The 17,516-nt window shown below is 53.1% G+C and overlaps 1 protein-coding gene and 1 long non-coding RNA gene across 7 annotated transcripts in view; one reads left to right on the top strand and one right to left on the bottom strand.

Moving 5' to 3' along the window:
• Positions 1 to 5,454, top strand: part of LOC106729892 — a 97,551-nt gene extending 92,097 nt beyond the window's left edge. For 4 of the 6 annotated variants that reach the window (XR_004315011.1, XR_004315009.1, XR_004315010.1 and 1 more), the window contains 4 exons: positions 1,116 to 1,228; positions 2,032 to 2,155; positions 2,287 to 2,411; positions 3,202 to 5,454. This is a non-coding gene — a long non-coding RNA (uncharacterized LOC106729892). The remainder of the gene's footprint in view (positions 1 to 1,115; positions 1,229 to 2,031; positions 2,156 to 2,286; positions 2,412 to 3,201) is intronic. The other 2 variants (XR_004315013.1, XR_004315012.1) reach the window with 2 other exon arrangements.
• Positions 1 to 17,516, bottom strand: part of L3MBTL4 (L3MBTL histone methyl-lysine binding protein 4) — a 206,273-nt gene that overhangs the window by 3,874 nt on the left and 184,883 nt on the right. Inside the window, 5 exon segments of the mRNA XM_032467410.1 lie at positions 842 to 1,053; positions 2,019 to 2,081; positions 2,259 to 2,365; positions 3,205 to 3,349; positions 5,937 to 6,106. Of these exon segments, the coding sequence (XP_032323301.1) occupies positions 874 to 1,053; positions 2,019 to 2,081; positions 2,259 to 2,365; positions 3,205 to 3,349; positions 5,937 to 6,106 (665 nt within the window). The 3' untranslated portion in view covers positions 842 to 873.

Raw genomic sequence — 17,516 nt, 5'->3', positions numbered from 1 at the left:
TTAAGAGTCAGATACAGTCCCTTATACAAAACAAGTAAGGCTGATAAGTAAGAATTGTTGAAACAAATAACCCAGCTCCCTGCGTTAGAAATCTCCCCTCTCAGTGGTGTGCCTGTCTGCAAAGCTGTACCCAAGGCCCTGTGTCACACAGCCCGCAGGACAGCCGAGTTCCATTGAGGCACTGCCCAGAGCTGGTGCTGGGTGAGCGTGGGCTCCCCAAGGCCCCGGACAGCCAGGGCGCCGGGTGGAGGGAGGGTCCTCCCGGCTTCTGCTGAGCACCCAGGCTGGCTGTTCACATGCTCCCCAGGCTCGCTCCAAGAGACCTTGAGGGCACTGCTGAGAAACACTTCATGGAACACAAAGAATTAATGGGTCATGAAAACATGTGCTTATCTAAAATTTTTTTTAGAAGATTCACACTTTCCTGAGTAAGTACGCACATCTCACGTAAGGTCTTTTGAAAGCACCAGGCCGGTGCCTCTTAGACCCACTGTACCCAGGTGGCAAATCTGAGCCAAGCTCAGATGTTCTGGGGATGTTAACAATGTGCTCGTATCATTTTTCTAATACTCTATCACTTGAGGGTTTCACGCTTGCAAAGTGGGAAAAGACTTCTTGGACAGCATGGGCGAAGAATAAAGGTGCTTGTGTGGGCTGCTTTGGTCAGAGCGGAGCTGAGGACGCTGGGGAACCCGGCCCGTGCCAGGGTCTCTGTGTCCTTGGCACTGGCTCAGACATCAAATCCTTCAAACGTAGAAACCACAGCCCCTTTAAAAGGTCCAGATCAAACGTGGCCATGAGCCTGGGGACCCCGAAATCAAGTTAACGTTGCTGATCTTACCTCTGAGAACAAGGCTCGGTGGCCACAGCACATCAGGTGGAATGTTTACCCCTGACGTCCCGGCCCGAGACGGCACCTTCCCCGGTGAGGTCCTGGGAGTGCCTGAACGTGAGGATGGAGTTATAGATCTTCAGAGCGGGACACAGCTTGATCTTCATCACCTGGACGATGTCTGCCTGCGTCAGGAGCAGGAAGGCTTTGCCATCAATCTGCTGCAGATAAAGAAGTAAGTACAAATGAAAATACCCTGCTGCTCAGATCTGTCTGCCTCCAGGAGCCCCCAGGTGCTGAGCTGTGTGGCCGGGACGGGACCCTTGATGGCCTCCGGGGCTCAGGGACCACGGGGAACAGCGGCATCTTAGGACCTGCAAGGGGACCATGGACAGGGTGAGTCTGGACGTTGCTGGATGCAGAGGGTGCCTATATGTGCGAGGCTGGGCTCGGGTGGGCCAAGTGAGCCCCATGTTTCCAAGGGCAGCTCCAGGCTGATGCTGTGACATCTGGGTACTGAGTTCCCTGGAGACAGGGCTTGCCGGGCTCTGAGGGATCCGGGACCCAGAACACAAAGAGTGCTCCCTCTGCACACACACACCCTGGCTCCAGAGAGGGAGAGTGTGCGCTGCACCCCGGGGCCCTCTGAGTGCAGTGTGCTCAGAGTTCTTGAGTAATGACGGAAGCTCGGGAATCAGGTGGGTGAGGGCTGGAGTACTTCCCTCGCCCGCCCCATCGTCTCCATCCGTACACTGCCTTGCTCTCTGAGGTTGGCAGCAGGGGCCCTGTGGAAGGACTGGTGGCTTCTGTGTCCCAACAGGGACAGGCAGGATGGCCCTACTTTGACTTTGAAGCAGACAAGCTCCCTCATTCTGCCAGAGGTGCAGGCCCCTGGCAGATCCTCCCAGCCCCCAGTGGAGCCAGAAGTCACAGTACAGGGGCCTTGGGATAAACTGATGGACGCGTTCCCATAGCTGACTTGCTGAGAGGTCTCAGAGCACAGTGACGGCCATCTGTGACCAAGCCCAGCGCACGTCAGCCACCCAGACAGAGGTTGCCCTGGGCCCCCGCTGGACCTCCTTCTCCCACCAGCCCCAAACTGCTCGCTCTTACCCTTAAGTAAATGGAAGCAAAGCACTTCTGGGTATACAAATAGAGAAATAGGTATAATCAGTACACCTCTTACCTCTTTCTTGAAGCACTTGGCGTGCTCTTCGCAGCCCAGGAGAGACTGCACAAACTCCACCACCTGCAGCGCAAGATGAAAAGCCTGATTTAAAACACGCACCTGAAATAACACCTTGGGCTGCAGTCATTCAGCGTGTGAGTGAAATACACTTCAGATCCCTCCAGCACTCGGGACGTAAATGAACAGTGACTCCCCAGGCACAGGGGCCTTTGCTCGGAAACCTTTCCGGCCTCTCACCTCCAGGCTGACCTGCGTTGGGTTACAGGTGTCAGGACGCCGACGACTGTCCCCACTTGTGCAGAGGCTTGGCGTCCGGAACCTTCTGTCAGATTGTCCTGTCCACCCTGTGGCGTCAGTTGTGACAATGAAAAATGAGTTGGATGTCGCCTGGTAAGAGCCACTGTGCTTGTGAAAGGTCCCTCACAGGCAGGGGGCTGAGGGTTGTAGTGGGAAAATTAAAGAGAAAACTGGGACTGGGAACCAGCTGAAGAGCGTGTTGTCGCTCGCTCACCGGTTCCTGGGGAGAGCTGCCAGCACCAGGGCCCCGGGCTCCCGCCGGGGTGTCCTGTAAATACGGGCCCCAGGAGCTTCTCAAAAAAGGGGGTGTGTGGCTTTGATGCTTGTCAGAGGTTAAAATGTCCTTTTCTGGGCAAACAAATTTTGAAAAGAAGGGTCACACTCCCTCTTAGTATCGTGAGCCAAGAAATCACTGTCCATGTCGGAGGAGATTGGATTTTTTTAATGAGGATAAATAATGTGCTAAAGCAGAGAGTGAAAAGAGCCACCGTACCGAGAGGGTGGCCCCGGGCCCGGCCAGCACAGCCCCTCGCTGTCCCGTCCCGCTGTCCTTTGCTGTCTTCCCTGGACAGTTTTACCACGTGTCTGAGATCCTCGGTCTTTTTGGAAAGAGATTCTGATTCTGTTCAATCTGCCTTTTTTCCAAAGTAAAGAACGTAGTCCATGAAATCTACTAAGGCAGACTTTTCTAGCCAGAATTTTAAAGTACCCAGAGGCCTGGGTCCTTGTTTTGGTATTACTGTTCAATACTGCTAGTCAGGATTTATCCCTCCAAGAATCAGTTCCACTTTGAGCTCTCACAGAAGCCTGTTTGCTACAAACTTTCTAAAAGTAACAGACCACAGAGGAGTATGAGACAGGTTCCTCTCCCTCTCCCCTGAAGCACCTGTGGTCCCCGCAGAGACGGCCTCATGGAGCCAACTCCACGTGGGAGGAAGCTGCTGTCCTTCATCCTTTGCCTCCGCCCAGGACGCTGCGTCGCGGCATCTGCTTTCCCGAGGTGATGGCGGCCCTGCTGGAGCCCAGCACACCTGGAGTGGAGGAGGGGTGCTCGGGAGCGCAGCGTCCCACAGCCAACACCCAGGCTTTGTTTTGGGAGGACACTAAGTTAGTTCTGGGGATGACAGCAGTTTGGAAAGACCTGAGAGAGGCTGTGCAGGCCCTGAGCTGAGCCCGTCACCTCCCCGCTGACCTCCCTGCCTGGCGTTCTCCTGGGCCCTGGTGGTGGGGCTGCTGCTCCCCTAAATCTCCCCAAATGTGGGTATTTTCCTCTCACTGACACTGGTCCTGGCTGCCGGTCCACCAGGGACCGTGTTTCCAACCCGGGGCTCATTTCTTAACAGTGGAATTTGTTATTTGCGCTGCTTCAGGGCCTGATTGTGTAAGGCTGCTGTGCTTAGTGAGCAGTATCCTGAATTTTTCAAAACACCCCTGTGTGAAGACTGCCCTTAAAGCGACCACTGTCTTTAAGAGTGAAGGGAAATGTAGGGAGCACTTGGATGAGGCCCGGGCGATTTAGATGTGCTGCTTTAAAAGGCACCTTTGAATGCAAGAAAGAAAAGTTCCCAGACAGGCACCAAGCACCCCTGAGCCCCACCCGTGGCTGTAATGTACATCCGCGTCACATCCAGGCCACGTGTGGCCACGGACACCTGGCAGGAGGGGCTGCAGAAATTCACCACCTAATTCACTCACTCACTCACTCACTCGTCACACACCTGCTCTGGCAAGTTACTTGCTATCAAGATGGAAAAAGATCTACAAATAATTTAGTCCCTACTTTTCAACGTTTGTGCCCCCTACAGAACACTTCCACAACCAGAATAAGAAATACACTTCCCAGGGACCACGGCTTGAGTGTGTGCACGCCCACATATTTCTAACAAGCCTTCCACAAAACAATAACCATTACCACAGCGATGTACTTTCATCTGGCCTTGTGTCTCCTTTTAGAACCGTTCAGTTGACTCCACAGCCTGCCCGAGCTTTGAGAGACTCTGCTCTAGCGCAAACAGCCACGCGGCAAAGGAGTTACAAGCCAGCCCCCACCTCCAGGCGCTGTGACAGATGCTCCGGTACACGCTCGGAGGGGAGCTCTCCCCCAGGCCAGGAAGACAGCCGAGAGGGAGCATCCTTGCGCTGCCAGAGACAGCAGCTGCCTGGAGTCTCCCTGGATGGCGTGTCACACGAGGACCACAAGCCATTTCAACATGCCTGCCCCTGGCCGCTGAGCTCCCACTCCGATGCTCTGCCCAAAGGGAACACAGCACAAAGAACAGCCCTCCCATCCCTGCTGGCCCCGACCTACGGGACCTCTCAAGGTCCCTCCCACCTCGCTACCCCACCCACCATTCTTGACTCAGCGTCTAGAACAGCAGCTCTGCGGTGGAACTCTGGAATGCCCCCAGGGAGCCCCCTTCTGACGGGCTGCCCTGTTTTCAAGGCTACAAGCAGAATGATCACAAAGCCCACACTCTGAACCATCAGATTCCCCTGGAGGACCAATCTTGGTACCAGAAAATGTGCGACAGAATGTGAGAATACAGCCAGGAGCGTAGGACGTGGTCAGATGAGAGGCCTACGGGTCCGCAGTGAGAGGCTGCCCCCCCCCCCTCCCCGGTCACCACTGTCCTTTCAAGGGCAAACCTGTCCGCGGTTCGATTACCAGCACAGCAGGTTTTAATTCTGTCAGTCGGCTCTGAACTGTTCAGAGTTCACTGACTACAGATGGGGCGAGGGCAGACCCCACATACTCTGCAGGGAGCAGCGTCACCTTTAGTCGCCCCCTGCCAATGCCTGGCCCGTCTAGTCGTCTCCGTTCCGCAGGAGCCTCCCAGCAGGGCCCCCACTCCACACGGAGGGTGCCGGGCATGTGAGCTGCCGAGGCGAGCAGGGGCAGCAGGCCAGCCTGGCCGGACCTCAGCCTCTGCGTGGCGTCTGCCTCCTGCTCCTTGTCTGGGGCTGGAAAAGAAGCCTCAAAGTGAGACTAAGTCAAGTTGGCCGCAGTGAGCACTCAAGGAACATTCTGTGACTAACTGAACTCCAGCATCACTGTCTCGTCCTCAGAGTGACTCAGGGTTTTCTTCATTTAAAAAAAAAAATAAAGGCCTGACATGTGAAAACACCTTGATCAAAAGAAACGTCGAAGAGTGTGTGGCTTTAAGTGTGAAGTGTTGCCACGGCATCACAGTGAGCAGTGGCACTTACCTGGTCCTTATTCAAAGCCAGTACTGTCAAGCATGTTGACACTGAAGTCGAATCCACTCCCCCACTCTGCACTGCTGTGATCTAATTTACCTCACAAATAAACCCGAGGTTGACCCGATCCCCTGTGGCTATGGAAGGACACGGGGCTGCTGGGAGTGAGGACTCGGAGTCCCCGGGCCTTGGGCATAGGGTGTCCGGTGGGGGGTGCTGGCCCAGGGCTGCAGGGACGCGAGCCTGGAGGCTTGGGATCCTCAGCCTGAATCAGCCCTGGGGTTGGGGTGGGCAGGTGATGGCAAGGGTGCATGAGGCTGGGGAGGGCAGGGCCGGACCAAAGGGCTTCCCTACCTTCCTCCCTGCAGTGTGGCTCTGGAATTTGAGCATCCATCCCAGGGACCCAGAGCAGCTGCTCACCTCGTCCACTGTCCACTGGGCCACCTCGCCAGCCCGGACATCGGCCACGCCTGGGAGTAGCTTGCGGTGCTGCTCGCGGCCAAGGGGAAGGACCCGGAAAGGCTGGGCCAACAGGGCCGACGTGAAGACGGACAGGTGCAGCACCTGCTGGGTCCGTTGGGCCGAGTGCTCTGCAAGGGAGGCAGCGCTGGGGTGAGGCGGCAGCTGGCCAGCACCCCCTCCACTGGGGCCGGGGTCAGACACGGCGGAACCCTGGGCAGATGGCGTCTCTGCCAGGAGGCGTCCCCAAGCACGGCGACACCGCTGCTCTCTCAAACAATGGTCGTGAGAAACGTGTTATTCAGTCACCGAGACTGGCTATTTGCTAATGAGCAGGTTTGGTAATCTCTGTGACACACTGATGCCAATGAAGAGCCAGCTGGTCACTGCCACTGGCCTCTCTCCCTGGGTCAGAAGTCGGAGCAAGTGCAGAGCCTTGTGGAACATGGCTGTAAGTGGATCGCACACCAGCCACCCAGAGGTGCAGAGACAGGGCGTGGTTCCTCCCTGGAAGCCACTGCATCTGTCACAATGGCCCGGGGCCACATCTGGCTTCCAGGGTTCCCTGGGGCACACCGAAAGTGGGATCAACACAGGGTCCTGGGAGAACCTGGGGGCAGCTGCCGCTGTAGGTCCCCATGAGACACAGTGGCCTCACTGGGCTTGGGGAAACAGCCACAGCTGAGAGCTGGCAGCCTGGCCCAGACTCTTAAATGGGCCCTCCCTGGGGAGCAGAGAGTGGGCTGTGGTCCTAAGGCTCGAAGAGCCCGTCTTGCCCCATACCGGCTGCTGGTCACCAAGGAGCAAGACTTCACGTCTGCCCACCTCTCCCAGGCTTTCTGAACTAGTTTCCACCTTCAAGCAGGACGTTACAGTCTTCTGTGACATCCTGACATTCAGGTGGGAACGTGGATCTCAATTCTCTAATTATTTTGCTTTGGCTGTACAAATGGTTAAGGGGCAAAACCACTATAGAGATTTCAGAGAAAACCTGTACCTTCACAATGACATCTTTTAAGATACTTTCAACACACATTAGCCAAATAAAGCTGTTGATATTTTAAAAGATTTCTGAAAGACCACAAAAGAAAATGTTTAAAGCCCTCTAAAGGTCTACCTTTTCTAATGTAAATGCCAGGTTCAGTAAGCAGTAACCACAGAATTTAAAGTTAGTTATGGAGGTCTGTGTTTCACTAACGACATCTGAAGAGCTATTATGCAAATATTTCCACCTCAAGTTAATTACAGTTTTCAGCAGGGGAGGCTGACCTGCACTTTGCACGCACACAGAATCACTGCCTGGTGAGCGACCAGAGAGGCTCTGAACCATAAAGGAGCCCGTCGCTCACCGCCCGACTGCTGGGCACAGCCAGCCTGCGCAGCGGCCCAGGCGTGCTGTCTCACAGGTAGAGAGACAGCAAGATTGCAGCTTTCTCCCGAATTCTTATGCTCCAGTTGCAAACAGCAGTAAATTCATCTCTCAATGCTGATTGTCCAGCACTGACCTTTTTAGTATGTAAATAGGTTATCTCCTCCGTGTGGTTCAGCCAACAGTCTGCAAGGCTGCCGGTTTGGAAGGGAAACCACATCTTCAGAAAGCCAGTACGTTTACAAATGTGAATATTCGTAATGAAGCTGTCAGGTTGGACAGGAACATGCACAAAGCCAGCCCTGGAAACCCAGGGTGCACGCGTCACAGGGCAGGTCTGCGGGCCTGGCCACGCACTCGCGAGGGCTCTCCTGGGAAGCCGGGCGTTAAAGCCCTGTGCTCTCAGGGATTAAGACCTGAGCCAAAGCTGGGCTTTATTCTGGAAAAGAATCCCCGCATCAGTCGGTTGCTTTTGCTGGAACAGCGTGGGCTTAAAAAGCAAAGCACGTCTGCATCTCAAACCCGGGCCCAGGGTAAATCAATTGTGTGTAGTTTGGGAGACATACAGAGCTCTGAAAAGACACAAGGAGTGAGTCATATGTTTCGGAGGAATGGAGATGTGATGGTGATCACATTCCTGTGATTCGCAAGTCAAGGCTGCAGGCCTTCAAGATATAAAAGAACCCCACTGCGCTGCCCGGCAGGAGCGCTTCCCACCCTGCACGGGACTCTGGAAGCAGACTGCCTCGGGCGCTGAGGCGTCCACCTGGAAGTAAACCGGCGGCGTGGCTGGCAGCTCTGGGGAGCACTAGGCTCCTCCTGGCTCTCGCCCTGGAGGATGCGGGCTTGGTTGGCCCAGGTAGTGAGATGGCCTTCAGGTCACAACTCCGGGGAGGGAGGGAGCCCAGCCTGGTGTCGCACACTTGAACCCAGGCAGCTTTACGCTCTCAGCAGCTTTTCAATTCCATCTGTGTCCCCATTAAATCAATCTGTTTGTTTGAAAGACGGTGGAGGCTGGACGTGCGGAGGGCTGAGCAGAGCTCAGCGGGGAGGGGCTCGGGATGCCGGAGGAGCGGGCCGCGGGGCATGCAGGCTCTTTGTGTGTTGGCAACTTCGGGCTTGGGGGAGGCGTGCCAGTTACACGCTGACCGCAGGTCACGTTTCTGCTGTTACGGGCTTTACAGTGTGAGATGGAAAGTCAGAAAGTTGAGTTTTCCTGCTCCAAAAGACATGAGTTGGGTTAGGGTGGGCGGCCCTGAGCAGGGAGTTCGCAGTAACCAGCCTGCCACCACCAAGACGCAGCTGGAGCTGACAGTGCCTACCGTGTGGAGCTGGCGGGCGGGGAAGAGATGTGTGTCCGTGGGAGAACACGGCAACCGAGCATCCAGTGACAGGTGCTACTCTGAGCCCCTGAGGTCAGGGCTGCCGCTCTACCAGGGAACTTGCATTGTTCAAAGTTAACACAACGCAAGACCAATCCTCCGGGAGTCACATGAGACAGAGATAACATTTTGGAGAGTGTTTCATGGTGGCTGTTTTGCCTTCTTTGTAGCATTTCCCAGCTCTGATTTTCCTCCACAGCTGACGGATTTGGGGTGGGGTCCTCAGTTCCAGCTGAGAGAGGACTGTGGCATCAGGGGAAGGGTGGGTCCCCAGCCCACCTGGCTGTGAATCCTGGTCCTAGGCAGCTGCTGAGTGGCCTTGGGTGAGACGCGTAACTCCTACGTATTGAGGTTTTTCATCTTTAAAGTGGAGTAATGACAGTAGTTACACCTCCCTGAGTTGCTGGGATTAGAACGGCTCCCAGCACGTACGTGTTCAGTGCATTTTAGATGCTGCAATACAGCAGACCTCGGAGCCGTGGGGGACACGTCCCGAGCCCCCAGCGGATGCCTGACACGGGGGATAGTACCGAGCCCTATGTGCACTATGTTCCCCCGCCCCGTACATGCGTACCTAGGGTGAAGTTTAATTTATAAGTTAGGTACAATGTGAGATTAACAGCAATAGCAATGAACTACAACAATTATAAAAATATACTGTAATACAAGTTACGTAAATATGGTCTTTCTCTCTCAAAATATCATACTGTCCAAATTTAATGTCTTTTCCGTCTCAACTGAGCACTTATCAAGCCCTGTGGCCTTAACTTTTGCACTTTGAGGTGCGAGAGCAAAACAAGAACAAATTTTTTTTCCTTCTTCACAATTTCAAGGATAGGAGATTTGTTCTTACCAGAGATCTTATAAGCAGTCTCAGCATACAACTTCTTTTCTTTCCTTATTAAGTCGAGAACTTTCACCCTTCCACTTAAAGGAAGCACTTTATAAGATTTCTTTGTGGCACGTCCCAGTCGCCAGTGTCAGTATCTTCTGCCTGGGGCCAAGATTCAGTGAAGTAAGGGTCACTTGAACGCAGACCCTGCATAACACGGTGGCGGATCTGATAACCGAGGGCTACCGAGCGACCAAAGGGCGGGATGCTCGGGGTGGAGGGATGAGTCGGGTCTTGGGGGAGCGGACAGTGGGAACAGCACCCAGTTAAGAACTTGTGAATTGTCTATTTCTAGAATTTTCCACTTAATATTTTTGGACCACAGTCAACTACAGGTAACCGAAACGGTGGAAAGCAAAAACTGGGACGAAGCAGGACCGCTATATTGTTACAAGATACAGTTTGGGATCAGCAGATACAACTGCTGTGCATAAAACACATACACAAGGTCCTACTGTAAGCTCCGGGAACTATTCAACAGCTTGTAATAACCTACACTGAAAAAGAATCTGGAAAGAACATAGATACGTATAACTGAATCACTACACTGTACACCAGAAACACAACTCTGTAAATAACTATACTTCAGTTAAAAAAAAAAAGGTATTTTAAGTTGTAACAATAGTGAACGTACGGACTTACAAAATTTCAAAGCCAGGGTGGCTAGAAGTGCCTGCGTAACGCCTGTGAAAGCTGAAAGTCATACCGACGCTCAGGATCTTTAGGGCCGTGTTTGGATTTCACACCCCAGGGTCACCAGAATCACCTGCAGGGTCCTGGTGAGCGCGGGTCCCCTGGCTGCGGCAGGGAGGGGCATCTGTGCTGATTCGCATGTGGCCACAACTGCCCCGTTCACGTGTGCACACCTGCCAGCTTTGAAATTCTGTGGCTCTAGACAGGCTTTAGAATGGGGGGTGGTATGCATTAGTTTAAATTTTGTGCATAAAATTCGCCTCTTGAAAATACCTACTTAAAACCTTGCATACGTTTTTTAAATCAGATAGGAACACACTGATCTGAACGTCTTATCAAGCCTAGCACAATTCCCATCACTTGATGACCAAGCAGTTAAAGAGCAGAGCCTGTGACGCAGGTGTACACTGCCCGCACAAACTACACTCATAAAATCAGAAGCATCAGATTTTTCTATCTGGGGACACTTTGAATCCATGGAGGCTTCTCGGTTGGGAAAGGATGTCCACCATGAAGAGGGCAGTAAGGGTCTCTAACTGGGCCCCGCATTTCATCCATGAGGCCCAGCTCCCCTAAAACAGCCAAGAAAACTCAGGCTGCAAACGCAGCTCTGCCACTGGAGGTTCTGATATTTTAATTAATCAAAATGCCTTTTGCATCAGAAAATGAAATGGATGTGTAATCCTGGCCTTGCCTCCAACACTAATGTGTGAGTGACAATAAATAAAGCTATGCCTACACTTAAGATACTTCCCCCCTTTCAGAAAAGTGTGCAATGCTTCTCACCTCAGTGGTTTGCCATTTGTAGAAGAGTTTGGTTGGAAGATTTTTGCTACTATTTTTCTCACACTGGGTGTTTCTTTGGGGTTTTGTGCCTTAAAAAATACAACGGAGTGTTTAATGATTTCAGTCAAAGGACACTCTCAAATTCCTGTGGCCGGCACATTCAACTCTGTGTCCAGCTCCAGGACATAAGGGGGCTCTGCCTAGAGCATCACGGCTTGCCTGGGACCCGAGCCCCTCAGGCACGTTAGGACGGGAGGGGACAAACAGTTCCATCGCAAAAAGCATGAAGTCTTTTCCTGCAGAGGCAACAACTTGCTTGGAATCCAGCCGACTCTTTGACGAGACATATGTCTCAATGCTACATACCACCTGCCCTTGAGCAGAAAACCCCAGCCAGGTGCGGGCCGACTTGCCCAAGTCCGTGCACAGTCATATGTGACTTGGGGGCTGCCTTTGGGTGAAATGACCGAACAGACCCGTGGCATCTGCAGAGTCTGTTTCCAGAATTTAGACCTAAGAAAGGTATTCAGAGACTAAATGATTTTAATTTCTGAAAATAACATGGAAGCAGGTCCCTGGTTTCTCCTTTGCCCTTCTCTCTCATCCTTCCCACTCTTGCTCAGCCCCCACGGACGAAAAGCATCCTTTATGGAAATGCTCTTTGCAAATACAGCTGTTTCTTCACAAAGGCTCACACAGCAAAACTGAAGCAGTGAGTCACCAGAGGCGGCATGGCTGGGCCTTGAGTGACTTAATCCCACTAAAAACAGACCATTTCACAAGTCCCCTCTTCAATGAAGGGGACAGGAATTCCACAAGCTCTCCACTCCTAAGAGAAGGAAGCAAAATGACAAAATTGCAAGCGGTCCCAATACCCAATTCCTTGGTGCCCCTGGCCTGGAGGGTCCACACCTGTGCACCTCCCAGGACAAGTGCTTAATGCCAACAGACTGCCGGGCCGTCTGAGGGGTTTCACTGAAGAGAAATGCAGGGCACGTGCCGACTCAGTCTGTGCCGGTGCACACGGCCACGTTCCGTCCTGCGGGCTCTTGTTGGCCAAACACACTCATGACTGAGCAGGCTGGAAACTGCGATACAACTAGCCCCTCACTTTCATACTTGAGAAGCAGAGAGTGCCTGGTTTCACTTTAACAAAAGTGCAGAAAAATCCATGTTAACTTTTGACACATTAGTCATCCAAGAAAAGACTTCAGTGCCGCCTAGTCTTTGAGGCTAAAGGCTGACCTTTTAGTTTAATAGCGGCTTCACACAGCTTGGGACATCGATCATGAAGTTCTTCAGATGGAATACTGCCGCCGTCTCGCCCAGCGTGCCCCCTCCCCCAGCGTGTCTCTTCCATCCTCTGCAAGGCTGCTTCTCAGTTGTCAAGGTGAGACCACAATGGAATGAACACTAGCGGCAACTTGACCGAGAACTGGACTCGCTCTTCCCCAGGAGGGCGCCCCCTCCCCATCCGGGGCCGTCCTGCCGCCTCCCCGTGCAGGGACGGAAGCGCAAATCACGTTGGGTCGGGATCACAAAAGAAAGGAGGTCGCTGCCGTCTTTGCACATGTGTGAGTGTGACAGATGAAAGCAGCACTGTGTGTGAAGGAACTAAGTCAGCGGTGGATGGCAGTGCCGGACTGGAAGGACCAACACATCCTGGAGGCAGAGGGCTTTGAGGCAAAACCCTCTGAGTTGACGGCAGTGTGCAGGCCCCTCCTTGGCTGTCAGCCCAGCGAGGCCCATGCCAGCCAGGCTCTGAGCTCCCTGGGCTCCGGTCTTGTGGAGGCTGGGAGGCCAGTGCACTAGTCTGAGTACAAAGCTTAAAACCTCTGGGCTGACCTCTGGGGGCAGACGCCACGTGCCGTTTCTCCAGCACACCAGGACGCGCCCCCGCCCCATAGCTGTTTGTTGACAAGTGACAAGGGAGGCGGAAGTCGTGAGACGGGGCAGAAGAACGGATACTTCCTGCCTGTTGGGAAGCTGACTGCCTTCTGCCCCCTGCTCATGGACATGCCATGAGTGATGCTCTCCTGGCCGTGCCTGCCCGTTCCCTGGCCTGCCCTCTTCTGGAGGCCACACTGTCGGAACAAGGGGTCCGTGGGTGCTTGGCCTGATCAGAGCATACCCAGGCCAAACGGGGAGGATGCCAGGGTTTCTGGGGCTCATGGTGACACCCAGCCTACCCGCCAGGAGCACTCAGACTGACCAACACACACTGGAATGAGCCCAGGGCTCCCGGACCCCTGGGCTTCGGAGAGCTCTGCCAGCACCTTCCTGCCCGATTCCCTGCACACAGAGATCACGCGTTTTACCCCTAAGTGTCTGCTGGGCTCCTTGGCCTGTCTCACCTGCTAATTACAGGAAGCACAGTGGGCAGCCAAGATTGGAAGATGGACGGGCAAACCAAACAATATTAAGGCCAATTTCCCTTGTTATAAGAAATAAAGAATTTTGGTATTTTATTGGTATCAGCTTTCTCCTTCAAAAATATTAGAATTATAAAAAGAAATGCTATATTAACCTTTGAGAAAACTCCTTTTTCTGGAGTTAGATCAAACATGCAATCTCTCCATACTTAGGAGCAAGTACCTGGCACGAATCAAAACCAACTGGCGAGGCAGAGAGCTGATGAAGGGCATCTGACGGGCCACAGCACTCTGCATTTCCTCCTCCGTCTGAACAGCAAGCGTCCAGCTGCGTCCACCACCCAGGCACCCCCGCCCTGCGGCTGCCTCCCTCGTGCCCAGAGAGCCTGCCCTGAGCTGCCTCTCCTCCGTGCCTTGCCTGCTGGGTTCTGTGTGCAGAGCTGCCTTCCCAGGCCGGCCGAGCTGTGGACAGAGGCTGTTTTTGATACGTCAGCACAGGAGGCAAGAACATCCACTGGCCTGACGCACGGTCTCTAGCCAGAAACTCGCATCCTTTGTCAGAACTCCACGTGGAAGCCAGAACTAGGACCAGGGACGGGAGCAGCGGGACCCGGGCCGCAGAGTCTGCCCCGCACCCAGCCTGCCGCGTGCTCCGAGAAAGCACAGATGGAAAAGCCATGGCTTTGCTGTTTTAAAAACTAACCGGAATAAACTGCCGCACAGAGGAACCACGTGCACGGCCCTGCTGTGTTCGCAGGCGCACCTCACCTAGATGCCGATTTTACACCCCCGGCCTGCCCGCCACAGTGGAGGCTCTCGCCACAGTGGCAGGCTGCCTAATTTCCATTTTTAAAAAGTACAAGAGATTGGCTCACAGTTGTGGTATTTACCACAGGCATGTGTAGAGAGAGGGAGGAATGTGAGGAAATGAGACAGTATGATCTGTCCTGCAATTATTATTATTAACTATATAATGAATTCTATAATTAAAGAATTAATATTAAATTGATTATTGTCTTCCATTTATGTGATTATATATCACAAGATACACAATTTGAAAATTATATATTACATACATAAATTTATGGGTATTAGTAAAAGTACCTATTCAGCAACTATTTACAGGTAACTTATAAGTAACTATTCCAAACCCATCATATCAGAAATTAAAGTAACATCCAAGGGGCAATTGAAGAAATGGGCTGAGGCTCCAGCACCTCAGCAGAGAGGTGACAGTGTCCTTGGATCTCTTACTTCAGGACGTGGAAAACTGACAGGACTCTGATGGGGAGCCTGAGTTGCCTGTACCAGAGGGAGACTGTTGTAAACCGAAGCCTCGCTTCCCACACAAAGGGGGTCCTGTCCTTGTAAGGATGGGGTCAACCTCTTTCTCAAGTAAATGACCCTCGTACACAAAACCCAGCTCCATGCCTCTGCTGACAGTAACTGCACCTGGGGTCAGTCATTTTCTCCTAAAGGCTGCCTTCCACCCGACGATGCCTTGGGAGTGAAGGAGGCTGCGTCCTACGGACCAATGCTGATGGGCTGTCCAGTCGCATGGTCACCAGCTCACGGCTGATGAACTAAAGAAGCTGGGAACCGACACGTGAAATGACGGAGTCTGACTCTCAGAGACCCGCTGTAAGAGGCAAGCTGCTGGGACGTGGTGTCTGTGCGGGTGGGTGCGGGTTAAGGAAACCCAGCTGTATGAGAAACGAAGAGAACTGCAGCAGAGGTGAGTGTGGGCTCCGGTGAGCGGTCAGCACTCCCGGAACTCTGCCTGTTGTGACAGGTGGTATCCAGAAACACTCTGCAGAGCTGCTAATAAGCCGTTTGAAACAGAAAACACTGAGAAGACAACTGAGTGGTGACAGAGTGGCAGTGATGGACAATGTGCCTGAATAAACGTCAAGCAGCGAGCTTCTCGGGCCAGACGACCCCTCCTCCTCCCCAGATAACCTGCGCACGCTCAGAACGTGCAAGCTCCCCTCTGTCCGGTTCTCCCCACGGCCAGTGTCCTCGCGTCGGACATTCCTCAGTGACACAGTGAGGCTGCACAGTGTCCAGTTTTATCCTAACTCGAACAGCAAGACCACTGAATCTCACCACCAGTGTCACAGTTCGGGGAAGTGAGGATAAATGACTGTGGCCGCAAGTCTACCGGGTGACAGCACTGCTGGACCCCACCACCGAGCTCCACCTTGTTTTAGAACAGCCCCCACTCAGATCTGTTGCTGCCACTTTTATAAACCACCCAAAATGGCTGTTCTTCGGTCAATTTCACGGCCTCCTCTTTCCAGAGGTTTCCATTTTGATGTCATTCAAAATGGAAGCCGAAATGGATGAACATAACTCCAAAGAAACCGCTAAACACACTCAATTATGTGACTGTAACCACACCAGACATCCTCCATGTAACTGACTATTTGGGGGAAAATGGCTTTCAAAGCATTTCAGAGGCAACTGCATTTCAGACTTTAGAACAGGAAGGGGAGACTCCAGGGGGTCCCCCATCCCTCATCTTAACAGATTATTCTTTCCAAGATTGGCTACTGTTGCTCACGTTCCCATTTCTTCCTTGGGGAGAAAATTAACCGAAAGGCTAAAACAACTTGCATTCAGAGTGCATCTCAACCTTGTATCTGAATTATTTTTGAACTTTGGCTTTTCTGAATCGTGGGTAATGATCTAGGTGTCTTTAGGAGCATTTTTCCTCAGAAGAAAACAATTTTACAGCTGTAGATTACTGACCCAAATCATATCAGTCAATTCTAGGTAGAGAATAGGACTGCTGGCTGGGCCTCAGGCTCTGCTTCCTTAACGACCAGGAAAGCACGCTTCTCGGCTTTTCCTTTCCAGATAACAGCACCATGGGAAGAAGCGATTTAACGAAAGCTTTTACCTGCTGGCTGAAATGAAGCCGCCTATTTATAAATGGCTCTGAAATTTAGGTAAAAAGCTCTTATCCACTCAAAGTTCAAACGAGAGAGCTGGGCAGACGAGCGAAGACACAAAGGAGAAACGAGATATGGGCAGGGAAAAACAACGGATCGAAGCAAAGGCAATGATGTGACAGATGACACTGGGGAGCCAGTGGGGACCGGGAGGCGGAGCTCAGCGAAGGTGGAAACGAAACCGCCCCGGGCGGGCGGCCGCGCTGCAGGTGAGGACTGTGCTGTCAGACACCGGGTGGGTTCACTCGGCTCCTTCTGCTCTGAACTGGTAAAATCTGTCCTTCCCTCTGACCCACCCGCTCTGGGTCAACGCTTACTACGTGCCAGGCTGTTTTAAGGCACGAAGAGAGAATGGAACTGGCCTAAGAAATCTGCTAGGAAGTGGCTCACAACTGGGCCGTTGGGCCTGTGCCCGTGACCTCTGTGTCACACTGCCTTTGTTAAGGGACGGACGGGCATTGAAGTCATGGAGGAGTGTCAGCAACACCAGGCAAAAACTGGTCTGGAGACGAAGGTCCAGGGAAAGTCCTGAGGAAGCTGCTTACCTACCCGGGAGGTAGGAGTTAGGCCTTGAAGTATGCTATCTGTGGGGTCAAGTTGAGAGCCCCTAAGACCAGGGTAGAGGACACAAAATAGAGCAGCTTATGGAGTAACTATAGACGTGCACCAGGAGATGGGCGAACTCAATGGACAGAACTTGTGGTCGGGGTTGGCGATGGATGGCGCTGAGGGTCAGGGAAGGACGGTGAGGGCCGACTTTGAGTGCACACTGCACACGGGGTGGCCAGCAGCCAAGGGGTATGGTCCCTCAGTCTTGGCTCCGGTCTGGTGAATGAGTGTGACCGGGTCAGAGAGCCGCCAATTCTCAAAAGTTGTGTCGGCGGGATGGCCGCTTCCCCTGGGGACAAAGTAAGCGTGTGGGAGATGCGCGCCTCTGACTTGCTCCCGGGACTAGGGACCAGCAGGTGCACCGGGTGAACAAGACCCCCCCAGGGTGAGAAGCAGGCTCCTCTGCTGGGGCAGCTGAGCTCCATGGTCTTGGGAGAAGCCCGGGGTCGGAAACGAGGCTGCCATGACCGGCCCACAGTCACAG

Source organism: Camelus ferus, chromosome 24 (genome assembly GCF_009834535.1).
Source record: "Camelus ferus isolate YT-003-E chromosome 24, BCGSAC_Cfer_1.0, whole genome shotgun sequence".
Lineage (NCBI taxonomy): Eukaryota > Metazoa > Chordata > Mammalia > Artiodactyla > Camelidae > Camelus > Camelus ferus.
Note: the sequence above shows the minus strand (reverse complement) of the source record. Positions and strands in the feature narration are given on the sequence as shown.